This window comes from Orcinus orca, chromosome 9, assembly GCF_937001465.1.
Source record: "Orcinus orca chromosome 9, mOrcOrc1.1, whole genome shotgun sequence".
Classification (NCBI taxonomy): domain Eukaryota; kingdom Metazoa; phylum Chordata; class Mammalia; order Artiodactyla; family Delphinidae; genus Orcinus; species Orcinus orca.
In genome coordinates, this window is record NC_064567.1 from 98,653,645 (window position 1) to 98,678,528 (window position 24,884).

The 24,884-nt window shown below is 44.2% G+C and overlaps 1 protein-coding gene across 5 annotated transcripts in view; it reads right to left on the reverse strand.

Moving 5' to 3' along the window:
• Window positions 1-1,157: 1,157 nt before the first annotated feature.
• The window catches only part of URGCP (upregulator of cell proliferation), a 93,015-nt gene continuing 69,288 nt past the window's right edge, over window positions 1,158-24,884 (reverse strand). For 4 of the 5 annotated variants that reach the window (XM_033411283.2, XM_033411282.2, XM_033411281.2 and 1 more), the window contains 4 exons: window positions 18,983-19,053; window positions 6,463-6,495; window positions 6,202-6,240; window positions 1,158-4,484 (listed from right to left, as the gene is read on the reverse strand). In XM_033411283.2, coding sequence (XP_033267174.2) covers window positions 1,891-4,484; window positions 6,202-6,240; window positions 6,463-6,478 — 2,649 coding nt within the window. In that variant the 5' untranslated portion in view covers window positions 6,479-6,495; window positions 18,983-19,053 and the 3' untranslated portion in view covers window positions 1,158-1,890. The remainder of the gene's footprint in view (window positions 4,485-6,201; window positions 6,241-6,462; window positions 6,496-18,982; window positions 19,054-24,884) is intronic. The other variant, XM_049714881.1, reaches the window with a different exon arrangement.

Here is a 24,884-nt window from a genome sequence, read left to right on the forward strand (position 1 = left end):
GGCGCAGTGGTTGAGAGTCCGCCTGCCGATGCAGGGGACACGGGTTCGTGTCCCAGTCTGGGAAGATCCCACATGCCGCGGAGCGGCTGGGCCCGTGAGCCATGGCCGCTGAGCCTGCGCGTGCAGAGCCTGTGCTCCGCAATGGGAGAGGCCGCATCAGTGAGAGGCCCGCGTACCGCAAAAAAAAAAAAAAAAAAAAAAGATTAGGTTTCCTGAGTTCCAGCACTTCTTCCAGCCTCCGTTTCACACATCAGAGCCAGGTTCCCGGAACACAGGGGCAACTTTCTGAACATCAGGGGAGCAGTAGTTGGAGCATCCTGGGGCCAGAGAAGGGGCTGACAGCCTTGGAACCCAAAAAAGGGTTCCAGTCCAGGGGGCTCCCTTTCCGAGTCTGGGAGGAGGAGTTCAAGGAATAGAGAGAAGCTCCTGGTTACCACCCGGGGGACTGATTTTCCTGGAATCACAAAATACAGAGGGGAGGAGGCCCTAGGGCCCAAGCAGAGATTCCCAGAACTAGTGGCACAGCTGGGATTGGGGTCCGAGGCACAGAGAGGTGACCCTGGCCCTTGGTAAGAGCCAGCACAGACAAAGGTTCCAGCTGGAGACTCAGCAGAGGAGGAGCTCCACGTTCTGGCTCATGGTGTCACGTGGGCCACGGATGGTGCCAGGGAGGAGGCCTGGCCCTGGAGGCACGGAAGTGAGATGAAGGGCTGACACCCAGGGGCAAGGCTGGGGGTGAGCCCGGAAGCTGTGGAAGTTTGGGGGAGATGAACGGCCGGGAAGCTGAGGCACAGAGCTGAGGGCACCGGCGTCCCCATCAGCTCCGCTCTGCCGATGCAGGTCTGTGGGCTGGGCAAGCTGCTTAACTGCTCTAGGCCTCCTTGCCTCGCCTCTAAAACGGGGTAACGATGCAGGTATTTTGGAGCCCCTGTGAAGATGCTTAGTTCGGTTTTCCAGTAACAGCCTGAAGAATGGATCTCTGCTTAAAGAGAGGGGACGTGGTGGCATTTTTAAAGACACCTCTCTCGGGTGTCCACTATTTCAGATGTTCTAGCAAGCAACCCCCTCAGACAGACACTGTGATCCTCTTGGAGGAAACAGAAAAATTAAGGCACAGAGAGGAAACCACCCATTACTATCATTTGTGCATCCACTAGTTTCATTCATTCAACACACATTTATTAAGTGCCTGCGGTGTGCCAGGCCCTGGGGGTACAAAGTTGGGTAGTGTACAGCCCCTGCTCTCAAGGAGCTCACAGGTCTAGGGGAGAGGCAGACACGTGCACAGGTAAGTCACGCTGCGCGTGCTGAGTGTTGCGACAGAGGTGTGAACGGAGCGCTGTGGGCGCACGAGAGCCAACAGGAACCCCCCCCGAGGCAGGGTCGGTCAACACTGAGTAGCACAGTAGCCCCTGCCCACGGCGGGCCCTTTCCTCAGCGGGCAGGACCAGGTCACCGAGGCCGATGCTGAGGCTCGCTGGAGGGAAGGCCGACCTCTGCCTCCTCAGGGCAGCGCCCCAACCCTGTCCCCGGTACCAGCTGCCCGGGCTGCAGCGCTCAGGAGCCACTCTCCACTCCAGAGGCAGAGAACGGGGAGCAGCTGTACGAAAGGCCAAGCCACCAGGGGCCTCGAAGTTCAGAGACAAAGGACAAGTTACTGCTTGTGTCTACCCCTCCTGCCCCAGGCTTCTTATACTCCCGAGAGCATCTCTGAGCTGATCTGTGAGGTCACATCCTTCCCTGACACTGCGTAGGCCACTCCAGACCTGGGCCCCGTCCGTCACTTGGCTCCCCTCTCAGGAGCTGGGCACAGCCCCACGTGGACACCCCCATCAGAACAGGCTGCTCGCGGCGGGCCTCTGGCAGCTGGACTCCTTTTCTTTCGATGCTTCACAGCCGTCGTACCAGCTCGATGAGCTGCTGAATGTTCTTGTTTTGGTTGGACAGGCCATTCCGGATGTTTTCCAGCAGGCATCTCTTCAGTTCAAAAATGGCCTCACTGTACCCCAAGCTCACAGCGGCCATGGGGGGCACTCCATGCCACAGGCCGGGGATGTGCCAAATGTGCTGCTTCTCAGGGTCACAAAAGGCCAGGCCAGCCAGCGTCCGGATCCCGCCACCCTGATGCTCCATTTGCACCGTGGCTCTGCTCGCATCCCTGGGCTCGTCCAGGAGCTGCTTCCTCTCTCTCGGCTTGGAGCCGGGGGCAGACGCATCCTGCAGGCTCTGGTACACAAACTGATAGTTGGGCATGTGCCCTGTTTTCTCCAGCCTCAGAAACGCATGCAGAATAGCCGGCGGAATGTCCCTCGTTTCAGCTAAACTGACCACAGTGACATTGCTCAGCCCCATAATCAACGTGGCCAGGGAAGCCTCTTGCTCAAACCTCTCCCCTGCCTCGGTCAGGACTCCGCCTATCAAGCCCCCGGAGTGGATTACCAGGATGTGGTCACAGCCCAGGTCCTGGCTGAAGCTCTCGGCCACCGTCAGGAGCTGCATGAAGGCCCCTCGAGGACCACGGCCCCTTCCCGTGGCAAACCGCAGCCCAAACATGGTGTTGAGGAGGGTGGACTTGCCTGTGCCCGGCACGCCGAGCACCGATAGGACGACCAGGCGCGACCTCCTCTCCAGGCGGACGTGCAGCTCCTTCAGGAGCCCCGTGACCCAGCGCAGGGGGGTGCTCAGGGTGTTCCCGTCGATCAGCTCCAGGGGGAGCCCCTTCAGCAGCAGTTCCAAGGCCAAGCCTGGGAAGTGCGCGAACCGCCTCTGCCCCGCCGGCAGCTTCCCGGCCTCCACGAGACAGCTTTCGGCCTCGTAGAACTGCCCCATCTCCCGCAGGAAGTGTTCCACCCCCAGGGGCTCCGGCCAGAGGGGCTCGCTGAAGTCCACGGCCCCACGGTGCTTTGCTCTCAGGGTAAGCATCGTCTCCGGAGACGCTCTCGGCCTTTGCTGGGCCGCCCGGGCCAGTCCCCACTCCATCCACCTCAGGAAGTACTGCTTCTCGCCCAGAGAGGGGCTGCTGATGCCCGAGATGAACTCCTGAAGCCCCCAGGCAGGATCGTGGCCATTCTGCTGCATTCGAAGTTCCAGCAGCCGATGCCTCAGCTCAGCCCTGCACCTCTCAGGAGGGTCCCCAGCCCACTGGGCCTGGCAGAGCTCCCTCTCCACCTGGGCCGCCTTTCTCCAAGGGTCCCCCTGCAGCCGCAGCTCGGCCCGGCGGTAGGCGTCCGAGTCCTTGATCTTCCTGGTGATCTGCTCCATCCGGTCCTTCGCCCGCTGGCACTCGTCGCAGTCCTCATCGACCTTCAGCCCCAGCTTGCGGGCCGCATGCGCCATGTCCTCCACGGATACCCTCCTGCAGGGGGCCCGGGTCACGTGCGCCACGATGGCGCGGATCCGGCGCACGAAGCCCGCACTGTCCGTGCTGCTGACCTTCACCAGGACGTGCGAGGGGTCCATCTTCAGCACAGGGATTAACCTGTTCAGAAACCGCAGGTTTGTGTTCCGTTTCCCGCGGTAGGGGCTCAGGATGAAGTAGTATTTCGTGGCCGACCCCTTCATGGAGTACAGCAGTTTGTATTCCTTCTTACTGATGTTGTCAGTCAAGATGAACACGGCCGAGGAGATTTCTGTCAAGAGCTTAAACTGCAGCCAGTGAGAGCCGATGTCACCTCTCAGGTTCAGAAAGGCCACGGGCTCCTGGAAAATGTCCAAGTCCTCCCTGCCACTGGGAAGAAACCAGGAAATTTCCACCAGCCCGTCTGCAATCTCCCGAGGGTTGGTGCCCAAGTTCAGATCCCGATGCCAGAAACAGTCCCGCTGCCTGTGGCCAGGGCTGAGCACGGCGTTGAGAAGCTGGGACTTGGAGTTGCTGCTGACCTCCATGCGCACAAAGGCGAAGGCGGGCGCTCGGGACAGGACCACGCTGTCTTCTCTGAAGCTGCCCACCGCCCTTGGGGGCTGTGACCCCCATGTCCGCACAGTCCCCCTCATGGCCCACAGCAGAAACGTGTGGTAGTGGTTTTCTGGGTCGGGCAAAACGAGAGGGAGTGCAAACTGGCAGAGGGACATTTTTAGCACGATTTCTTGTTGCAGGAAACTATCTGAGGAAAGCAGAAGGGCACAGAGAAGGTCCAAGGGGTTCACAGGCGTATCGGGTGTTGGCAGCTCGGAGAAGGAATAGATGTCCGCAGAGATGTCGTCGGCCGTGTCCCAGTAGATGATCTCCTCTTCCACCTGGCTCTCCTTCTCCGCAGGCCTGGTGTCCGGGGGTACGTCCAGCACCATGGTGGTGTTCCTGGCTTCGGCGTTGAGGGCCTGCAGCTTCCTGAGGAAATTCCAGGGCAAGTCTTTGGGAGCCTGTGGAGCCCAGTTCTTCATGCTATCACTACTGATCTGCAGGGAGTCCTGGAGGCTGAGTTTCTGTGCCTGGTACGTCTCTAGTCCCAGGAGGGACAGCATTTCTTGTAGTCTGCTCCTCTCCACTGTGGAGAGAAATGAAGATATCAGCGCTTACCCTGCGTGTCAGGGACCCAGGTTAGAGGTGGGGAGGGGAGAGCCCAGCCTGGCGTGTAGGAGGTGGCCTCCTTCAGGGTAAAATGCAGGCACCCCTAGGCCACCTGAGACCAAGACAGAAGTAACATCACCCACCCCAGATGCAAGTGGGGTCGGCATCATGTGACATGAGAGAGGGAAGAGAAAAGGACGTCTGGGGGCAACTGTTAAGAATTGGGAGGAAATGTCTGGTTTCTCTTGAAACCTCTGAGATTCAGCAACACCAATCCCAAATTTAATTGGCTAGAGTGAGCAGCTGTGCACCCTAGATGTGGAACACAGGCCCCATTCTCTGGCCACGCCTCCGCTCCCTCCAAGATACTCCTGTGCTTCTGGCCCAGCAGTGGACTCCCTAACCCTGTCACCAGGAATTTCCCACGGGGGACACAATCACTGATTCACTGTGGTTTTCTGGTTAATGTTCTCTGCTCTTTACAGACAAGCTGGAAAATGTGTAAAGGAAACAGGGAGTTACTACTGGGTACAGAGTAACAGAAATCACAGATAAATAACATTTTGCAAAACTGAAGCCACTGATAAAAATACTTGGTAGAGATTATCACAAGTCTGTACTTATTTGTTCAGATTTTCAACCATAACATCCAATACAGTAAGAATTCTTACAAGCACTAGATGCTCAGAACAGTAAGGCCACCTGCAAAGGTTTCATCCACCGACCCCATTCTTGGCCATGGCATCTTACCAATTTTCATTGCATATAATTTCCTGCATATAATTAGTAAACTTTAAATGGTAAGTCTATTAACAAAATAAATCAATACAAATCCTGCTGAGCTCCAGGATTCTCTCCATTCTTTTCTCGAAAGAGGAAGCTACTATGCCTGTGCTGCTACCTTAAATGTGGATATAAACCACAGGAGGAAGCGCAGGTGATCAGCCCTCTTCTTGTTTCCCAGGAAGTCATATGATGGGTTTGGGACCGTGCCTGGTGAACGGCAGGACTCAAAGCACTGGAAAAGAGGTGTCTCGTTCCCCTGTAGGGGTCCACTTGCTGCCTAATGTCTCTCTTCAGAAACTCCACACTCCACAGGGGCTGAGAGAGTTCTGCGGGCTGTGCCACCACCCCAGAGAGTACAGGAGCTGGCAAACCTGTTGCAGAAACTAAAGAACTCTATGGGGAGGGAGACTGTAGTAGAAATCCATCATATAAGTAACTCAGGTTTCTGAGTGTTGCCTGCATGAAACCAGGGACACTGTTTTTCTTATCCAGACAGAGAACAACTGTTCTTACGTAGCATGGTAGCTAAGTGCAACAGGGAAAAGCCAGAGCAAACAAACCTATTAATATATGCACTCATGCCCAGTCCGGGACCCTTGGCGGATCTATTATTGAAGCCACTGGATCAGACGAAAGATTCCCAAACTTGGATGTGCTTTCGAATCACTTTGGGAACTTGTTAAAAATAAGATTTCTGGGCTTTACTTCCAAAGATACAAACTCTCTGTGTTAACTCTGTATGGTAACAGGTCCCCGGGGAGTTGTCTCTCTGGCAATATTATTTATGGCACATAAAGGGTTAATGGACTAGCAGTGATTTTGATGCAGTCACAGGGGTTGGAACTACCGGCCCAGGTGATGTCTTCCTTCAATAGGACAGGCAACGAGAGCAGACAGAAGAAACATACCTGTTGGAAAGTCACTGTCCTGAGCCTCATTGGGACCATCTAAAAAAAGCAAAGGAAAATGAAGCGTCAATCAAATCAGGTGGCTTGAATTGACACAAATTAATTTAAGCTAAACTCAGAATCCTCTCTCTTCCTTAATAAGGTAGCAACTTCTCCCAATTGTTCAAAATCTAAAATCCCAGTTATTGTTCACTTTGCCTTCTTTCCCCAGTCCAATCTGGTGCCAGATCCTGTAGTTTCTCCCTCCATAATGAAACTCACCATCATCTCCTTCCATTTCTCTCCATTCCAAATCTGGAAGAAAAAGACATACGCACACAGTTTCATCAGCAAGTTAGGACCCTTCTATCAAAAAGTTCAAGTGGGGGCTTCCCTGGTGGTGCAGTGGTTGGGAGTCCGCCTGCCGATGCAGGGGACACGGGTTCGTGCCCCGGTCCGGGAAGATCCCACATGCCGCGGAGCGGCTGGGCCCGTGAGCCATGGCCGCTGAGCCTGCGCATCCGGAGCCTGTGCTCCGCAACGGGAGACGCCACAACAGTGAGAGGCCCACGTACCACACACACAAAAAAAAGTTCAAGTGAAGATATGGTAGCTAATGTTTATTTTGAGTACTATTATTAGCTTCGGTTTTTCCTACGTAAATTTCATTTGTTGACAACCCCAAATATGACACAAAGTTGTAATAGCTACACACAAAATAATGATTTGCTCTAGGATATACTCCTTGTAAAATTTACTAAATTTTGTGAAAATAAAATATAAATAACTTCATGAAACATACATAGATTAATCTTTGATTTTAGAAACTATTTAAAATATAAGTTGATATAAGTTCTTTGGTTTAATTTCAAGATTACCTCCTACAAACTTTATTTTTATTCTAGCATAAGGAGTTCCTGTTATCACTTAAAATGATGCACATATGTGGGGGGAGGGCATAGAGTGGGGAATAGCTATAACTCACAAGTAGACGTACTTGTTCAGAGTCTCTAACAGCATAATGTATTCATCAACACTAAGTACTTTTAATTACTGGATTATTTAATTTAGTGCGCTTCAGATATTTACGTCGGGAAAAAAGACCATAAAACTCTAGATTTGCCAGCAAAAGGGGAATGATGGGAGCAAGACTTCTCTGTACATATTTTTATTGTTTCAACTTTTGATCCAAGTAAAAGTATCACCTATTTCAAAATTAAAATTGTACTTTTAAAAGCTTATGAATCAGGAAAAAATTCTGACAGTTTCAGATTTATTCTCTCATGATTTCCATATAATCAGATAGATAAACAATTCAGTCTTCTTTGATGACATCTCTGGGAGATACACATGAAGAGCTGGAAAGAGAAAAACAAGAGAAGAGGAAGGGGGCTTTGGAGAACATGAGCATGAACATACTAGAGAAGACACAGATGATTGATACAGATTGAACCACAGTGTTGAGCAGTCAAAAGATTATTTTATTCACAGTGGACAAAAGACATCACAAGAATTTTTCCAAGGAGCCTAAAATGCCATCTGAGAAGGTACAATGGTTAAAGACGAGAACGGGACACCTAGAGAAGCCTGAGATGGGATCAAGGTGGCTCCGAGAGAGTAGTTTTGAGCTGGAAGCAAGGAATAAACTTCAGACCCAGAGAAGGCAGGGCCTTGCTTTGCTAGTAACAGGAGACAGCTCTGATTTGGAACAGAGAGATAATAGGTGGATAAAGTCAAGGATGCACAAAGTGGCCGAAGGTTACGCTGTCAGACTAAGGAAATCGCTGATGAGGGGTGGGAGAGTTTCTGAGTAGAGAGCACTGGAAGCCATGAAAACCATTGGTCACCAGCAGACTACAGAAGAGGAGGCACAGGGCTTCAGCCAAGGACACAAGCCAGCAGCAAATACAAGAGGCCAGCAAGGGCTTGGTACTATGGGCCAAGGTCTCCACTATATTTTCTGTTGGACAAGAACTGGTCAGGATGGAACAGGCTTGGGTTCCAACCCAGTGGGGATGTTGGGCTCAAATGGAACACAAGGGGCAGAATGTGGACAGGACCTACTACTGAAAATGAACTCTAAGTGGGGCAATTAAAACCATCTCAGCCATCAAATTGAATGACTGTTTTTTTCAATTATTAAAGTAGCCAGTACTCACGTTGTAGAGTTTTTCACCACATTTTGGAATGTTTGTTATTGGGCAGTAAATGGACATTTAAGACACTATTTGACACCTTGGGGCTGTTAGTGTTAAGAATGAGCTATGGACACCGACATGCAAAAGAATGAAGTTGAACTCCTACCTCACACCATATATAAAAATTAACTCAAAATGTATCAGTGACCTAAATATGAGCTAAAACCATAAAACGCTTAGAGGAAGACATGAGGGTAAATCTTCATAACCTTGAATTTGACAACGGATTCTTAGGTATGACACCAAAAGCACAGGCCACAAAAGAAAAAACACATAAACTGGACTTCATCAAAGTAAAAACCTGTGTGCATCAAAGAACATTATCAAGAAAGTGAAAGACAACCTACAGAGTGGAGAAAATATGTGCAAATCATATGTGATTGGGTCTAGTATCTAGAATACATAAACAATTCTTACAACTTCATAACAAAAAAGACAAAAAAAACTCAATTAAAAAATGGGCAGGGCTCCCCTGGTGGCGCAGTGGTTGAGAGTCTGCCTGCCGATGCAGGGGACACGGGTTCGTGCCCCGGTCTGGGAAGATCCCACATGCCGCGGAGCGGCTAGGCCCGTGAGCCATGGCTGCTGAGCCTGCGCGTCCGGAGCCTGTGCTCCGCAATGGGAGAGGCCACAACAGTGAGAGGCCCGCGTACCGCTAAAAAAATCCCAAAAAAACAAAACAAAACAAAATGGGCAAAAACTTGAATAGACATTTCTCCCAAAAGATATACAGATGGCCAACAAGCACATAAAATGATGCCCAAATTCATTACTCACTAGGGAAATCAAATCAAAACCACAGTGAGATACCACTGCACACCTACTAGGATGGTGATTTTTAAAAAGGGATAGAGGGGCTTCCCTGGTGGCACAGTGGTTGAGAATCTGCCTGCCAATGCAGGGAACACGGGTTCGAGCCCTGGTCTGGGAGGTTCCCACATGCTGCGGAGCAACTGGGCCCGTGAGCCACAACTACTGAGCCTGCGCATCTGGAGCCTGTGCTCCGCAACAAGAGAGGCCGAAATAGTGAGAGGCCCGCGCACCGCGATGAAAAGTGGCCCCCACTTGCCACAACTAGAGAAAGCCCTCGCACAGAAACGAAGACACAACACAGCCAAAAATAAATAAACAAATAAATTTATAAAAAAATAAAAATAAAAAAAATTTTTAAAAAAGGGATGGAAAATAACAAGTATTGACAGGATGGGGAAAAACTGGAACCCTTGTACCTTTCTGGTGGGACTGTAAGTTGTGCAGCTGCTGGGGAAACAGTTTGGCTGTTCCTCAAAAAGTTAAACACAGACTTACCATTTGACTGAGTAATTCCATCAGAGGTGTATACCCAGAAGAAGTGAAAACAGGGACTCAAACAAGTACAGGTACATGCATGTCCATAGCATCACTGTTCACAATAGCCAAAATGTGGAAACAACCCACATGTCTGTCAACAGATGAATGGATAAACAAAATGTGGTCTATCCATGCACTAGAATATTATTCAACCTTAAAAAGGAACAACATGGACGAACCCTAAAACACTATGCTAGGTGAAAGAAACTAAACAAAAAAGGGCCCATATTGTACGACTCCATTTATAGGAAAATACAGAATAGATAAACAAAGGCTTAACATAGGTTGGTGGTTCCTATAGGGACTGGGAGGAAGGAGGGATGGGAGAAACTGCTTAATGGATACACAGTTTTACTTTCAAGTGATGGAGATGTTTTGGAAATGAATAGATAAGCGGTGATTTCACAACTTTGTGAATGTACTAAATGTCATAGGATTATTCGCTGTAAAATGCTTTTTTCCCCAATATTTTTCCTTTTTAAAAATTGCGTTAAAATACACATAATATAAAATTTACTAACTTAAACATTTTTAAGTGTATAGATCAGTGGCATTAAGTATATTCACATTGTTGCACGGCCATCACCACCATCCATCCCCATAACTCTATTCATCTTGTACGTACGGAATTCTATACCTATTAAACAATAACTCCTCAATCTCCCCTCTCCCCAGCGCCTGGCAACCACCATTATATTATACTTTCTGACTTTACGATTTTGTCTACTTAACTCACATAAGTGGACACATACATTATTTATCTTTTTGTGACTGGCTTATTTCACTTAGCATAACGTTCTCAAGGTTCATCCATGCTGTAGCATACCGTAGAATTTCCTTCCTTTTAAAGTCCGAATAATATTCCGTTGTATGTATATACCACATTTTGGTAATCCATTCATTCACTGATGGACACTTAGGTTGCTTCCATGTTTTAGTTATTGTGATTAATGATGCTATGAACCTGGGTATACAAATATCTCTTTGAGACATTGCTTTTGATTTTTTTGGGTATATACCCAGATGTGGAATTGCTGGATCATATGGTAGCTCTATTTTTAATTTTTTGAGGAGCCTCCATACTGTTTTCCACAGTGGTTTCACCATTTTACATTTCCACCAACAGTGCACAAGGGTTCCAATTTCTCCACATCTTTGCCAACCCATGTTCTTTTCTGTTATTTTTATAGTAGCCATCCTAATGGGTGTGAGGTGGTATCTCACTGTAGTTTTGATTTGCATTTCCCTAATATAATTAGTGATGTAGAACATCTTTTAGAGTGCTTATTGTCTATTTGTGTATCTTCTTTGGAGAAATGTCTATTCAAGGACTTTGCCCATGTTTGAATCAGTTTTTTTTTTATTGTTAAGTTTTAGGAGTTCTCCATATATTCTGATATTAATCCCTTATCAGATATATGATTGCAAGTATTTTCTCCCACTCTGTGGGCTGCTTATACTCTGTGGATAGTGTCTTTTTGATGCACAAATTTTTTAAATTTCCATGAAGTCCAATTTGTATATTTTTTCTTTTGTTGCAGGAGCCTTTGGTGTTAATGTCCAAGAAATTGTAGCCATATCCAAATTCATGAAGCTTTTGTCCAATGTTTTCTTCTAAGACCGAGTTTTCAGTCTTACATTTAGGATTACGTTCATCCATTATGAGTTAATTTTTGTATACAGTTTTAGGTAAGAGTCCAACTTCATCTTTTGCAAGAGAATACCCAATTTTTCCAGGACTATTTGTTGAAAAGACTGTCCTTTATCCATTGAATGGCCTTGGCACCCTTGTCAAACATCATTTGACTGTATATGCAAAGGTTTATTTGTGAGCTTCCTATTCTGTTCCATTGGTCTGTATATCTGTCTTTATGCCAATATCACATTGTTTTGATTACTGTAGCTCTGTAGTAGGTTTTGAAATCAGAAATTGTGAGCCTCTAGTTTGTTCTTCTTCAAGATTGTTTTGGCTATTCACTGTCCCTTGAGATTCCATATGATTAGAATGAATTTTATATTTTTGCAAAAACTGTCATTGGGTATTTGATAGGAATTGCACTGAATCTGTACATTGCTTTGGGTAATATTGACATTTTAACAATGTTAAGTCTTCTGCGGGGAAAGGCAAGATAGGGGTAGGGGATTAAGAGGTACAAACTACTATGTATAAAATAAATAAGCTACAAGGATATATTGTACAGCACAGGGAATATAGCCAATATTTTATAATACCTATAAATGGAGTATATAACTTTTAAAAATTGTGAATCACTGTTGTACACCTGAAATTTATATAATATTGTAAATCAACTATACCTCAATAAAACAAACAATATTTAGTCTTCCAGTCCATGAACTTGGTAACTCTTTCCACATATTTATATATTCTTTAATTTGTTTGAAAAACGTTTTATAATTTTATTGTACAACTCTTTCACCTCCTTGTTTAAGCTAATTCCTAAGTATTTTATTCTTTTTGACACTATTGTAAATGAAATTGTTTTTGTAATTTCCTTTTCAGGTTCTTCATTTTAGTATAAAAATGCAATTGATTTTTGTGTGTTGGATTTGTATCCTGCTACTCTGCTGAATTCATTATTAGTTCTAATAACTTTATGTGTGGATCTTCAGGATTTTCTATGTATAAGGTCATATCATCTGCAAAGATAATTTTACTTCTTCCTTTCCAATTTGGATGCCTTCTTCTTGCCTAACTGCTCTGGCTAGAACTTCCAGTACTAGATATAATAGAAGTGGTAAAAGCGGGCATCATTCCCTTATTCCTGATCTTAAAGGAAAAGCTTTCTGTTTTCACCGTTAATGTTTATTGTGGGTTGTTCATATAAGTCTTTTATTATGTGAAAGTAGTTTTCATCTCTTCCTACTTGGTTGAGTGGTTTTTTTGTGTGTGTGATGAAAGGACATTAACTTTTGTCAAATGATTTTTCTGCATCAGTTGAGATGATCACGTGGGTTTTTTTCTCCTTCATTTTGTTGATGTGGTATAGTACACAGGTCTATTTTCATATTGTTAAATCATCCTTGCAATTCAGGAATAAATCCCACTTGGTCATGGTGTATCATCCTTTTAATATATTGCTGAATTCTGTTTGAATATTAGTGTTTTGTTGAGGATTTTTGCATCAATGTTCATAATGGATGTTGGTCTGTAGTTTTCTTTTCTTGTAGTGTCTTTATTTCGACTTTGGTGTCAGGATTACGTTGGCCTTAGGAATGAGTTAAAAAATGTTCCCTCCTTTTCAATTTTTTGGAAAAGTTTGAAAAGGGTTGGTATTAGTTCTTCTTTAAATGTTTGGTAGAATTCACCAGTGAAGCCATCAGGAGCAGGGCTCTTCTTTGTTGCAAGGTGTTTTTTTTGTTTTAATTATTGTTACTGATTCAATCTGCTTACTCGTTATAGGTCTATTCAGATTTTTTATTTTTGTGTGATTTAGTCTTGTTAGGTTAGGTCTATTCAGATTTTCTGTTTCTTTGTAAACTTTGTGTTTCTAGGAACTGTCTTTCACCTAGGGTTATCCAATTTGGGGGCATACAATTGTTCATAGTACTCTATTTTTTATTTCTAAATGTCCCCACTTTCATTTCTGATTTTAGTAATTTGAGTCTCTTCCCTATTTTGTTCTTAGTTCACCTAACTAAAGGTTTGTCAATTTTGTTGACCTTTTCAAAGAACCAACTTTTGGGTCACTGATTTTCTCTATTCTCTATTTCATTGACCTCCACTCTAACCTTTATTATTTCCTTCCTTGTGCTAGCTTTGCATTTAGTTTGTTCTTCTTGTCCCAGTACAACTTAAGGTTGTAAAGTTAGGCTGTTTATATGAGATGTTTCTTGTTTTTAATGTAAGCATTTATAATTATAAATTTCCCCCGCAGTACCACTTTTGATGCAGCCCATAAGTGTTAACATGGTGTGTTTACATTTTCATCTATCTCTTCTTAACTATTTTCTGATTTCCTTGTGATTTCGTCTTTGATCCACTGGTTGTTTAAAAGGACGTTGTTTAGCCTCTGCAATTTTGTGAATTTTCCAGTTTATGTTATTGATTTCTAATTTCATCCCACTGTGGTCAGAGAAGATACATTGTGTGATATCTGTCTTTTAAAAAACCACTGAGATTTACTCTGTGGTCCTACATATGGTCTATCCAGGAAAATGTCCCATGTGCACTTAAGAAGAATATGTATGCTGTTGTTGTTGGGTGGAGTGTTCTGTATAAGTCTATTAGATCTAGTTGGTTTATCGTGTTGTTGAAGCCCTCTATTTCCTCGCCTATCTTCTGTCTGGTTGTTCTATCCATTATTCTGAGTGGGGTATTGGAATCTACAACTATTATGGTAGAACTGTCTATTTTCCCCTTCAATTCTGTCAGTTTTGGTCTCATATATTTTGATGGTCTGACATTAGGTGCATAAATGCTTATAATTATTATATCTTCTTGCTGTTTTGAAATATTTGTTAACATGTAATGTCCTTCTCTGTCTCTTGTAACTGTTTTTGATTTAAAGCCTATTTTGTCTGAAATTAGTATAGCCACTGCCATTCTGTTTTGGTAATTATTTGCATGTAATATCCTTCTCCATCCTTTTACTTTTACAAGTTTATGTCTTTGGATCTCAAAAGTGAGTCTCTTAAACACTGCATATAGTTGGACCATGTGTTTTTATCAATTCTGCCAATCTCTGTCTTTTGATGGGAGAGTTTAATCCACTTACATTTAAAGTAATTACTGATAAGGAGGCACTTATTTCTGTGTTTGTGCTATAGAAACAAATTTTCTATAGACCTATAGCTTTTTGTCCCTCATTCCCTGCATTCCTCTCTTCTTTTGTGTTTAGTTGACTTTTAAGTAGTGAAATGTTTGAATTCCTTCTTGATTCCCTTTTGTGTATATTCTATAACAATTTATTTTGTGGGTGCCATGGGGATTACATTTAATGTCGTAATGTTGTAACATTCTAATTTGAATTTATAGCAGTTTAACCTCAACAACATACAAACACTCTGCTCCTTTACACTCTGTCCCCACTGCTTTTGATATCACAAAATTATATCTTTATATAATGCGTGCCCCCAAACATAAACTAATAACTCTTTAAATGCATTAGTCTCCTAAATTACATACAGAACAAGATTTGGAGTTATAAACCAACAGTAATGCTAGCTATTACATTGATTTTTTAATTTAAATATATTGGTCTCTTAAATCATTTAGAAAACAAAACATGCAGCTACAAACCATTGTTACAATAATACTAGCTATTATAATTGCCCATGTATTTGCCTTTACTGATATCTTTATTTCTCCGTACAGCTTAGGGTTACGGTCTAATGTTCATCTTTGCAGCACACCCTTGAGCACTTCTTCCAGGGCCAGTCTAATGGTCACAAACTCCCTCAGCTTTTGTTCAACTGGGAATGTCTTGATTTCTCCCTCATTTTTCTTTTTTAATTAATTAATTTATTTTTGGCATTGGCAGGCAGAATCTTAACTACTGCGCTACTAGGGAAGTCCCTCTCCCTCATGTTTGAAGGACAGTTTTGCTGGATACATGAATCTTGGTTGACAGTTTTTTTTAAAAGCACTTTGAATACACCTGCCTACTATCTTCTGGCCTCCAAAGTTTCTAATGAGAAATCTGCAGATAATCTCTTTGAGGATCACTTGTGTGTAATGATTTGCTTCTCACTTGCTGCTTTCAAGATATCTTCTTTTTCTATTTCTTTTAAAAATGTAATGATAATGTGTCTTGGTGTAGGTCTCTTTGAATTCATCTTACTTGGAGTTCATTGAGCTTCTTGAATGGTTACATGTATGTCTTTCTTTACATTCAGGAAGTTTTCAGCCATTATTTCTTCAAATATTCTCTGTGCCTCTTTCTTTTCTCCTTCTGGGACTCCCACATGAGTATCTTGGTCCTTTTGATGATGTCCAGTATGCTCTATGTGCTTTTCTTCAATCTTTTCTCTTTCTGCTCCTCAGCCTTGATCATTTCCATTGTCCTATCTTCAAGTTCACTGATTCATTCTTCTGCCTGCCAAGTCTGCCTTTGAATCCTGCTAGTGAATTTTTCATTTCAGTTATTGTACTCTTCAGCTCCAGAATTTTGTTTTGGTTTATTTTTAGGTTTTCTATCTCTTTATTGATATTCCCATTTTGTTCACTCACCGTTCTCCTGACTTTCTCCATATCTTCCTTTAGTTCTTTCAGCATCTTTAGGATTGTTGTTTTAAAGCCTTTTTCTAATATATCTGCCATAGTCTTTTCAGGGACAGATTTTGTTGATAGATTTTTTTCCTTTGAATGGGCCATACTTTCCTGTTCATTTGTATGCTTTATGATGTTTTTGTTGAACACCTCTGAATGTAATAATGTGGTAACTCTGGAAATCAGATTCTTCCGCCTTACCCAGGGTTTGCTATTGTTATTTTGTGTCTGTTTTTTTTGTTTTGATTGTTGTTGGCTGTCTCTGTGCTGAGGATCAGCCTAAGGTGTAAACTTAAGGTCTTCTCTGGTCTTTTCTGAGCATTTTCCTGGAAATGCACAATCACTTTCTAATTTTCCCCATATATGCAGTTGTTTCTTGGGGGGGGGTTGTTGTTTTTTTAGTTATTTATTTTTATTTTTGGCTGTGTTGTGTCTTCATTGCTGTGCGTGGGCTTTCTCTAGTTGTGGCGAGCAGGGGCTACTCTTCATTGTGGTGAACAGGCTTCTCATTGCAGTGGCTTCTCTTGTGGTGGAGCGAAGGCTCTAGGGCTTCAGTAGCTGTGGCACGCAGGCTCAGTAGTTGTGGCTCGCGGGCTCTAGAGTGCAGACTCAGTAGTTGTGGCGCATGGGCTTAGTTGCTCTGCGGCATGTGGGATCTTTCCAGACCAGGGATCGAACCCGTGTCCCCTGCATTGGCAGGAGGATTCTTAACCCCTGCACCACTAGGGAAGCCCCTATGCAGTTGGTTTTTGAATGTTCTAGTCTTTAATGTGTGCCTTACAAAAGAGGAATAAGCAAAAAATGATGCAGAGAAGGTGTTGGCCTGTTAATTCCCCAGTAAGTCACTTCAGCTGGAGGGGGAGGGGCTTGCAACAATGTCTGGAGGTGTGACAACTGCTGCCCCCCTCTTTGTCTTCACTTCTGTGATCAGAAGCAGCCATCAGCAATTAGAGCACAGATACTTGATATTTGGAGGGCAGGGGTTTTTTGCCCACCCTCATTCCCACAAGCTGTGTCAGGTTGCTCTAAGATCATGTGCACAGCTGCCTGCCACTTGGCTGGGAGTGGGAGATGCGTAGCTGCTACTGTGTTAAGAGCTGAAACTGACCAAAATTAACTGCAGTTTACCCTCTAATTCTTCCCTTGGAAGTTGTAAGCCTTTGACAGACTCTAGAGTTCCAGAATAATTACATCAGACAGATTCTGCCAGCACAACTGTTGTCCAGGTGGGGAGAGGGATTCCTGGTGCTTCCTGCTGTGCCATCTTCCAGAATTCTCTTTAATGACTGAAAATAAATTTTTTTTTTTAAAGAATGAGTTATGAAGTAATTAGAGTCCTCAGACTTGAGATAAGGCAAATACATTCTATAGGATGATTATATAAAGCACAAATCAGGCAGAACTAACCCTGCATCTATGCTTTTGGAAGTCTGGAGAGTGGTTAGCCCTGGCAGAGGCAGGGTAGGAAGTGATTAGAAGGTGGAACTCTTAGGTGATGGTTTTGTTTGGCTTCTTCTCCTGGATGCTGGTTAACTTAGGTCAGTTCATGTTTGTGAAACTTTATCAAGCTATGCACTTACAATATGGGCACTTTTCCATATGTATATTATACTTCAATACAACTTTTTTTTTAATCTTATAGGTTGAAGAGCTTACTTTAAGTCTTAAAAATAAAATACGTACTGAAGAGGAATTCACATACCTCAGAAAGAAATTTTTTAAAAACAATTACACAAGACTTATTCACTGGAGAGACACACAAAGACAAAATTTGGGGGAAGGGCCAGAAGGTCTCTGAGCCTCAGTTTCCTCAAATGAAACAAAGGACCAATAATAACTATCTTATGAGGCTGTTGTAATAGGGCAGCCTAGCTCACAGTAGGCCAGTAAGGTCGTTTCTTTTGCTCAGCCCACTCTCAAATTTTCTTGCCTGGTGTTCTATAGCAATGCCCTCTAATAGAACGTCTTGTGATGGAGCAAATGTTCTACTTCTGCACTGTTAAACATGCAGCCACTTGCTGTATGGCTGTTGAGTACTTGAAATATGGCTAGTGTGAATGAGGAAGTGAATTTTTAATTTTGTTTAATTTTAAAGTGTGTGCCTAGTGGCTAGTGTATTGAGTAGCACAACTCAAGATCTTGAGACACTGAAGGGCTTTGGGCAATTACTGCTTGATCCCAACTTTGCTACGAGCCTTGACCAACCGGCCATGAACTCCCATAGTGCCAACCTTCTAGAATTTAAGTTCCATGAAGACCAGGACTTTTGGCCATTGTATTCACTATTGTTTCCTATATTCACAACCCCTACAACAAGGCCAGCACATGGTAAATAGTCAATAAATATTTGTTTGAATGAATAAAATAAAACTGGATTAACCCAAACGTATTTGCATATTTTTGTGGGGTTATTTTTGCATAATGCTATTAATATCCAATAGAACACATTCATTGTGAGAAGCACCAAACTAATGAAAGATAGATCCAAAATGAGTTATTAAGAGAAATTAAGATGTCTACAGTGTGGCCACCACACCTTAAAGATGAAGTCATGAGGGGCAGCTACAGCCCCACCCCCTCAAATCCCCAAAGAAAGAAAAACCAGCTTGTAAGGACCATGATCAGGAAGACTACAAGTCCCAGTCTCCTAGGGACAGTCCCAATTCATACCTCTTGTCCCAACAAAACACACTGCTCACTCTCAGGTGTGTCCAGTTTAGAAACTAGACAGTTGCCCTCAACACAGGTCAGAATGGCAGGAACAGCAACGTGCTGAAATTGGAGTAATGTGCTCCCGGTAAAACTGTGTGGTAAATACCTTTTTAAAAGTGAATCCTATTTTGAATATATGAGGGAAGCTTAAAAGATCCTTAAATGGGTCTTCTTGTAAAAGGGAAAATAAAAACCTTATGCTTATTTATTTTGGAGGTCCATGATCCACAGCCCAGGGTGGTGCTGGGATCCAGAATCCCAATGGGCCAGAAGAAACAGATCTGCTTCCGAGTGGACAGAAGCCCAACTTTACCTGCAATGGCCACAGCTGTTCGTCTCTCAGATGCTTTTATTTCTGGGGCCACTTCTCCCAAATTTGAGTGTCTGAAACAATTTCAGAAGAAAATTATAATTAAATTAATGAAATACCACTTTCACCTATCAAATTGGCTGCATATCAAAATCTCTTGAGGAGCCTTTAGAAACTACAAATCCTGGTTACACTCCAGATCCTCGAAACCAGAATTTCAAAGCCAGGACTGGGCATCTCTGCTTTTAAAAGTGCCCACGCTGGTCTAGAAAAACCAGCACTCTCAAAAACTGTGAGACAGAGCAAACAGCCATTCAGAAAAACATAAAACTATACATATCCTTTGACCAGTAATTCCACTTCTACCCTAAGGAAATAATTAAAATTTAGTTACAAATATGTTGATGACAACTTTATATATAATAGTGAAAAACTGGACGCTTTTTTTTTTCTTTTTTTTTGGTCGTGTTGGGTCTTCATTGCTGTGCACGGGCTTTCTCCAGTTGCAGCGAGCGGGGGCTACTCTTCGTTGCAGTGCACAGGCTTCTCGTTGCGGTGGCTTCTCTTGTTGCGGAGCGTGGACTCTAGGCGCGCGGGCTTCAATAGTTGTGGCACGTGGGCTCAGTAGTTGTGGCTTGCAGGCTCTAGAGCTCAGGCTCAGGAGTCCTGGCGCACAGGCTTAGCTGCTCAGTGGCATGTGAGATCTTCCCGGACCAGGGCTCGAACCCGTGTCCCTGCATTGGCAGGCAGGTTCTTAACCACTGCGCCACCAAGGAAGTCCCCTAGATGCCTTTTAAATCAAAGTACAATAATAGGAATTATGGTACAGTCTTATTCTGCAATCATTAAAAAATATTCTATGGATCTCATTTTGTGGACAAAAAGATGTATGATACGTTATGGAACGATGTTAATGATATGTTCATTAGTGGGGGGAAAGTCAGGTTATAGAAGAGTATGTACAGTGTGATTACTATTTAATAAAACTATGTCTATTTATCTATAGGTGTATACAGGGAGATCTAGAAGGATGTTCATCAAAAGTTAATAGTGTGGGCAGGGAAAAAAAAAAAAAGGTATTGCAATTTCTGGGCTTCCCTGGTGGCGCAGTGGTTGAGAGTCCGCCTGCCGATGCAGGGGACACGGGTTCGTGCCCCGGTCCGGGAAGATCCCACATGCCGCGGAGCGGCTAGGCCCGTGAGCCATGGCCGCTGAGCCTGCGCGTCCGGAGCCTGTGCTCCACAACGGGAGAGGCCGCAACAGTGAGAGGCCTGCGTACCGCAAAAAAAAAAAAAAAAAAAAAAAATAGAGTGGGCAGGGAGAGATGATCCTGAATTAATTTTTTTTTTTTTTTTTGCGGTACGCAGGCCTCTCACTGTTGCGGCCTCTCCCGTTGTGGAGCACAGGCTCCGGACGCGCAGGCTCAGCGGCCATGGCTCACGGGCCTAGCCGCTCCGCGGCATGTGGGATCTTCCCGGACCGGGGCACGAACCCGTGTCCCCTGCATCGGCAGGCGGACTCTCAACCACTGCGCCACCAGGGAAGCCCCCTGAATTAATTTAAGTAGGCTTGATAAGTATAGTCTATTTAAGAATAAACTATTTTAGGTATATCATAGGAATGAGTAAATGTGTTGATTTCATCAGAAGTCAGGGTTCCACTGTTGAAGAAAGGGTGTACAAATAAGGAATGGAGGAAGTTAGAAAAAGAATTCACAGAGGTACACTGGAACTGGAGGTACTGGTGTGTACTCGTGATTTCTATATGCATGCCCGTTGTATACATGTGTATCCATTTGTGTAAACGTGCATACATTTCCTAGCTCTGTCCACTGAAAGGGCCACGAAGCAAAGACACTATAGTACCAGTGAGCATACCAAGCACCCTTTCATATCATTCCACACTAACAGATATCAGGTCTCCTTGGAGAAATTACAGATTCCAGGGCTGGAGCAGCAAAAGAACAAGATGAGCCTGAGCATCTTATTTCAGAAAATTAGGACGTGCTCAAAAAAAGAAAATGCCGGGGCATGTCACAGGACACAGGAGCCAGCTTGAAGGGGATCCCACTACCAAGTGTGAGTCAATTTGGGCATGAATATAATTAAATACAGTAATTAATTTAACACCATTGAAAAACAGGTATTAATGAGCCCATACAGATAACAAATAGATAAACAAACGGAGCGGGGGGGAATGAGGGCTCTTGTTTATAAGAGAATGCTAATGTGAAGGGTGCTGCAGCTGGCGCAGCATCACTTTCAGAATCATCCTAATCAAGAATGGTGCAAGCTAGCAACACCAATGAATGCCAATTCTTGCAGAAAAATGTTGACAAGGAGCAAGATACTTGCCCAGGCTCAAAATGTTTCCTCACAGATTGCTTATTAGGTGCTAGGAGAAAAATAAAACCTAGCAGTTATACTTGGCTGGGTAATCAAAGCCAGTGACCATGGGGACAGATGGCTATGTGTGCCCCCAGCTGTGGTACCCTGAGGAAGGACACATCATCACCTATACAGCATTCTAGCTGAGGATGTAGAACCCTGATCTCATCATAAGGACAAACCCAAAATGAAATGTTATGCTAGAGGGGGAGAACAATATTATCTCAAAGTATGAATGTCACAAAAGAAAAAAAAAAAAGATCGAGGAAATGTTCCAGATTAAGGGTGCTAAAGAGACAAGAAAAAATGCAATACCTAACCCTAGACTAGATCCTGAACTAGAAGGAGACATTTTGGGGTCTACTGACTAAATTGAAATATAGGCGCTGTCAATGTCACGTTTACTGATGTTGATAATTGTACTGTGGTTATGTGAGAGAATATCTCTATTCTTAGGAAATAAGACACTGAAGGATTTAGGGATAAAGGGTGATGATGTATGCAAGTTACTCTCTAATGGTTAAGAAAAAAATTATATACATGTGTATTTATGTGTGTGTGTGTATACACATGCATATGCATGGAGAGAGACAGCAAGAGAGAAAGAATGATAAATGAGAATGGTAAATGAGCTAAAATGTTAAGAATAGGAGATTCTGTATAAGGGGACTTTTTAATTTTGTAATTTATCTCTAAGTAGAAATTATGTCCAAATAAAATGTTTTAAAATTAATAGTGGTTAGTTATTTCTGGGTAGTATGATATCCGTTTATTTTGTCTTATTTGAATTTTTTAAATAGAAGAGGCATGTATTGATTTAATAAAACGAAATGAGCCATTAAAGTAATGCTGTTAGTCTGGGTCAGGGCCAGAATCAGATATGTGTGTGCCCCAAGAAAACTTGGTCATCTGCCACCCCTTCAAACCAATGTTCTTCCAAGAGTGTACAGGTTTAAACTTTAGTTTGTGGCAGGCCCCCTCAGAGACAAGCAATCCAGTTCCAGTTAATTCATCAGCAGAAGAACTGTTTTGTGTTAATCAAATCCACCCTCCTAGAGGAAAGAAGGATTTCAGGATGCTTGGTTGTTATTCCAGCATGTTCCCCGAAGGTCTCATCCTCAGCCCTCTCTGAAGGGAGTTCCAGTAACCTCAGTGGTCACTGTGTTCACGGCTGTTTTAGCCACTTTATCAGTGCAGAGGACTAGGCAGCTCTCTGACTTAATCTGACCCTGATGCTGATAAAAATGGGACTTTTCATTGTCTTCTCTTCATTTTTCTGCAAAGAACATATATTGCTTTTGTAATAAGAAAAAAAGGTAACCTTAAAAAAAGAAAACATGACTGGTTAAAAATAGTTTCCCAGTGGGGAAGAAGCAGGCCCGGCCTGGTGGTGGCATGGAGCCCTGTGCTGAGACCCAGGTAAGACAAGGGCAGAGGACAGGTAGTTATACCCAGGGCATTGCCCGGCCTCTTCCCACTGCACACAGGCTCTCAGGACACACTCGCCAGAATTTCCCAGGAGAGGAGCTTAACTCCAACCCTATATTTTCCATGCAAGAAAGTAGAAAACAAGAGTGAAATTATCACAGGGACAACCCTGAGTTTGTGCTAATTTCTGAAAATATACATATAAATCTGTTCTTGATTCTTGCCAACAAAGTTCACACCTATTTGAGTCTCTGTGTTGTAAACTGGAAGCAGAGCCAAGTCTTGCAAGAGAGAACAGCAATAGAACATCACCTTTGTGCAATGCTTTTTAATTTACAACTCTGCTTTCAATACCTGTATGGCCTGAATTGTGTCCCCTCAAATTCCTATGTTGAAACCCTTTTGCATATATGGCCTTTAAGGGAGTAATTAAGGTTGAATGAGGTCACCAAGGTAAGGCCCTGATCTGATGCGACGGGTGTCCTATGAGAGGAGGAGACCCCCAAGAGCTTGCTCTCTCTCTGCAGGTGCACAGAAAAAGGCCAGGTGAGGACACAGTGAGACAGTGGCCATCTACAAGCCGGGGAGAGACACCTCAGGAGAAACTGAATCTGCCCGCGCTGTGATCTGGGACTCCCAACCTCCAGAACTGCAAGAAACAAATGTTAAGTTACCCAGTCTGTGGTCCTTTGTTATGGCAGCCTAAGCAGCCCAGCATCACCAAGCTAGGAAGCACAGGGCCAGAACCCGAACGTGAATCTTCTGGTTCCCTTTCGGCTCATTATTTGTAAGCCTCAGATAGGTTTTAGGTAACATAATTATAGCTGGTAATTACAAAAACCACAAAAAACAGCCCATCTGCCAACTCCAAGTCTTGCCAAGCCTGCTCTTGCCTCCACAGGCAGACAAGACCAGGGGAGTGAAAACAAGCAGTGCTTCCAATGGGCCCAGACGTGAGCAGAGCGGCCTTTTACAAAGCAGTTTTTGAAAACTGCGAATGTCTTCTTCTGATTCCAAAAATAAGACAAATATACAGAAAAGTACCAAGAAAATGCCTTTGCTCTTTTGAACAATTACTCAATATGTTAACCAATCCTCCCCCACCCCCGCCTCCTACTTCTGACCTATTCATGTTGCTGTAGCTCATTGCATTAATCGATATATAGGACTACATTCTCTGCATCCCGTTTTACTTCCTCATTAAGGGCTATTTAGATTTTGGTCTTCTCCTGAGGCCCATGTTGGTCCTTTCAAGACCCCAGGGCATAGAGCCAAAAGTGGAACCCAGCGCAGGCCCCGCCTGGGGGCCACCAGCACAGAGGTCCGGCCCGGGCATGGGCTCCTGGTCTCCATGCTGCCCAGGCCTGTAGCCTCGGTGCCGTGGCATCACGGCTCGACTTCCCTTCTGGGGGCACCTCCCCACACAGACTTCTCTCCAGGGCAAGAAGCGATCGGAATGCCACCCTGAGGGCCAAGTGTATCTAACAGTTCTTTCTCACAAAGTTAGGAAGCAGACAGCCTGGTGTGTGCACAGGGCTCCCTTCAGGTCTGGCAGGCAGAGTCAGCAACCTGACAGCCCTAGGCCATCCGCCTCACTGGCTGTCAGTCCTGGAAGACAGGTCAAGGCACACTTTCTGTGTCCTGCATTCTCTTTTTCCATTGCACAACAGCATTACCTGAGGAGCTTTCCTATTTACACCTGGAGACTCTGATTCAGCAGACCCATCTCTGAAAGGGAGATGCCTGCTACCACCTCAGAGTTGGGCACTCCTTGGACGGTGCCCCTCAAGGCCAAGAATAAACTGTCCAAACCTTGCGAGCAGGGCTAATTCCTAGCAACAAACCTGGCTCCTTCGTTGGGTGGCACCAATAAAACAAGCCGGCATAGAAAATCTAACAGAAGGAGACTAAATATGGGGCAGTTGCTTACCATAATGTAGTTGACAGTATATTATTAATAACTTTGGATAATAGTTTGACCCAATTTTTGCTGTTTGATGCTAATAGCTTTCAAGATCTTCCCCTTCCTGACCTGCCCCACATCTGGGCCAGCAGACAAGAGAGCCTGAGGGCTCCTTTCTTTGGTGTTA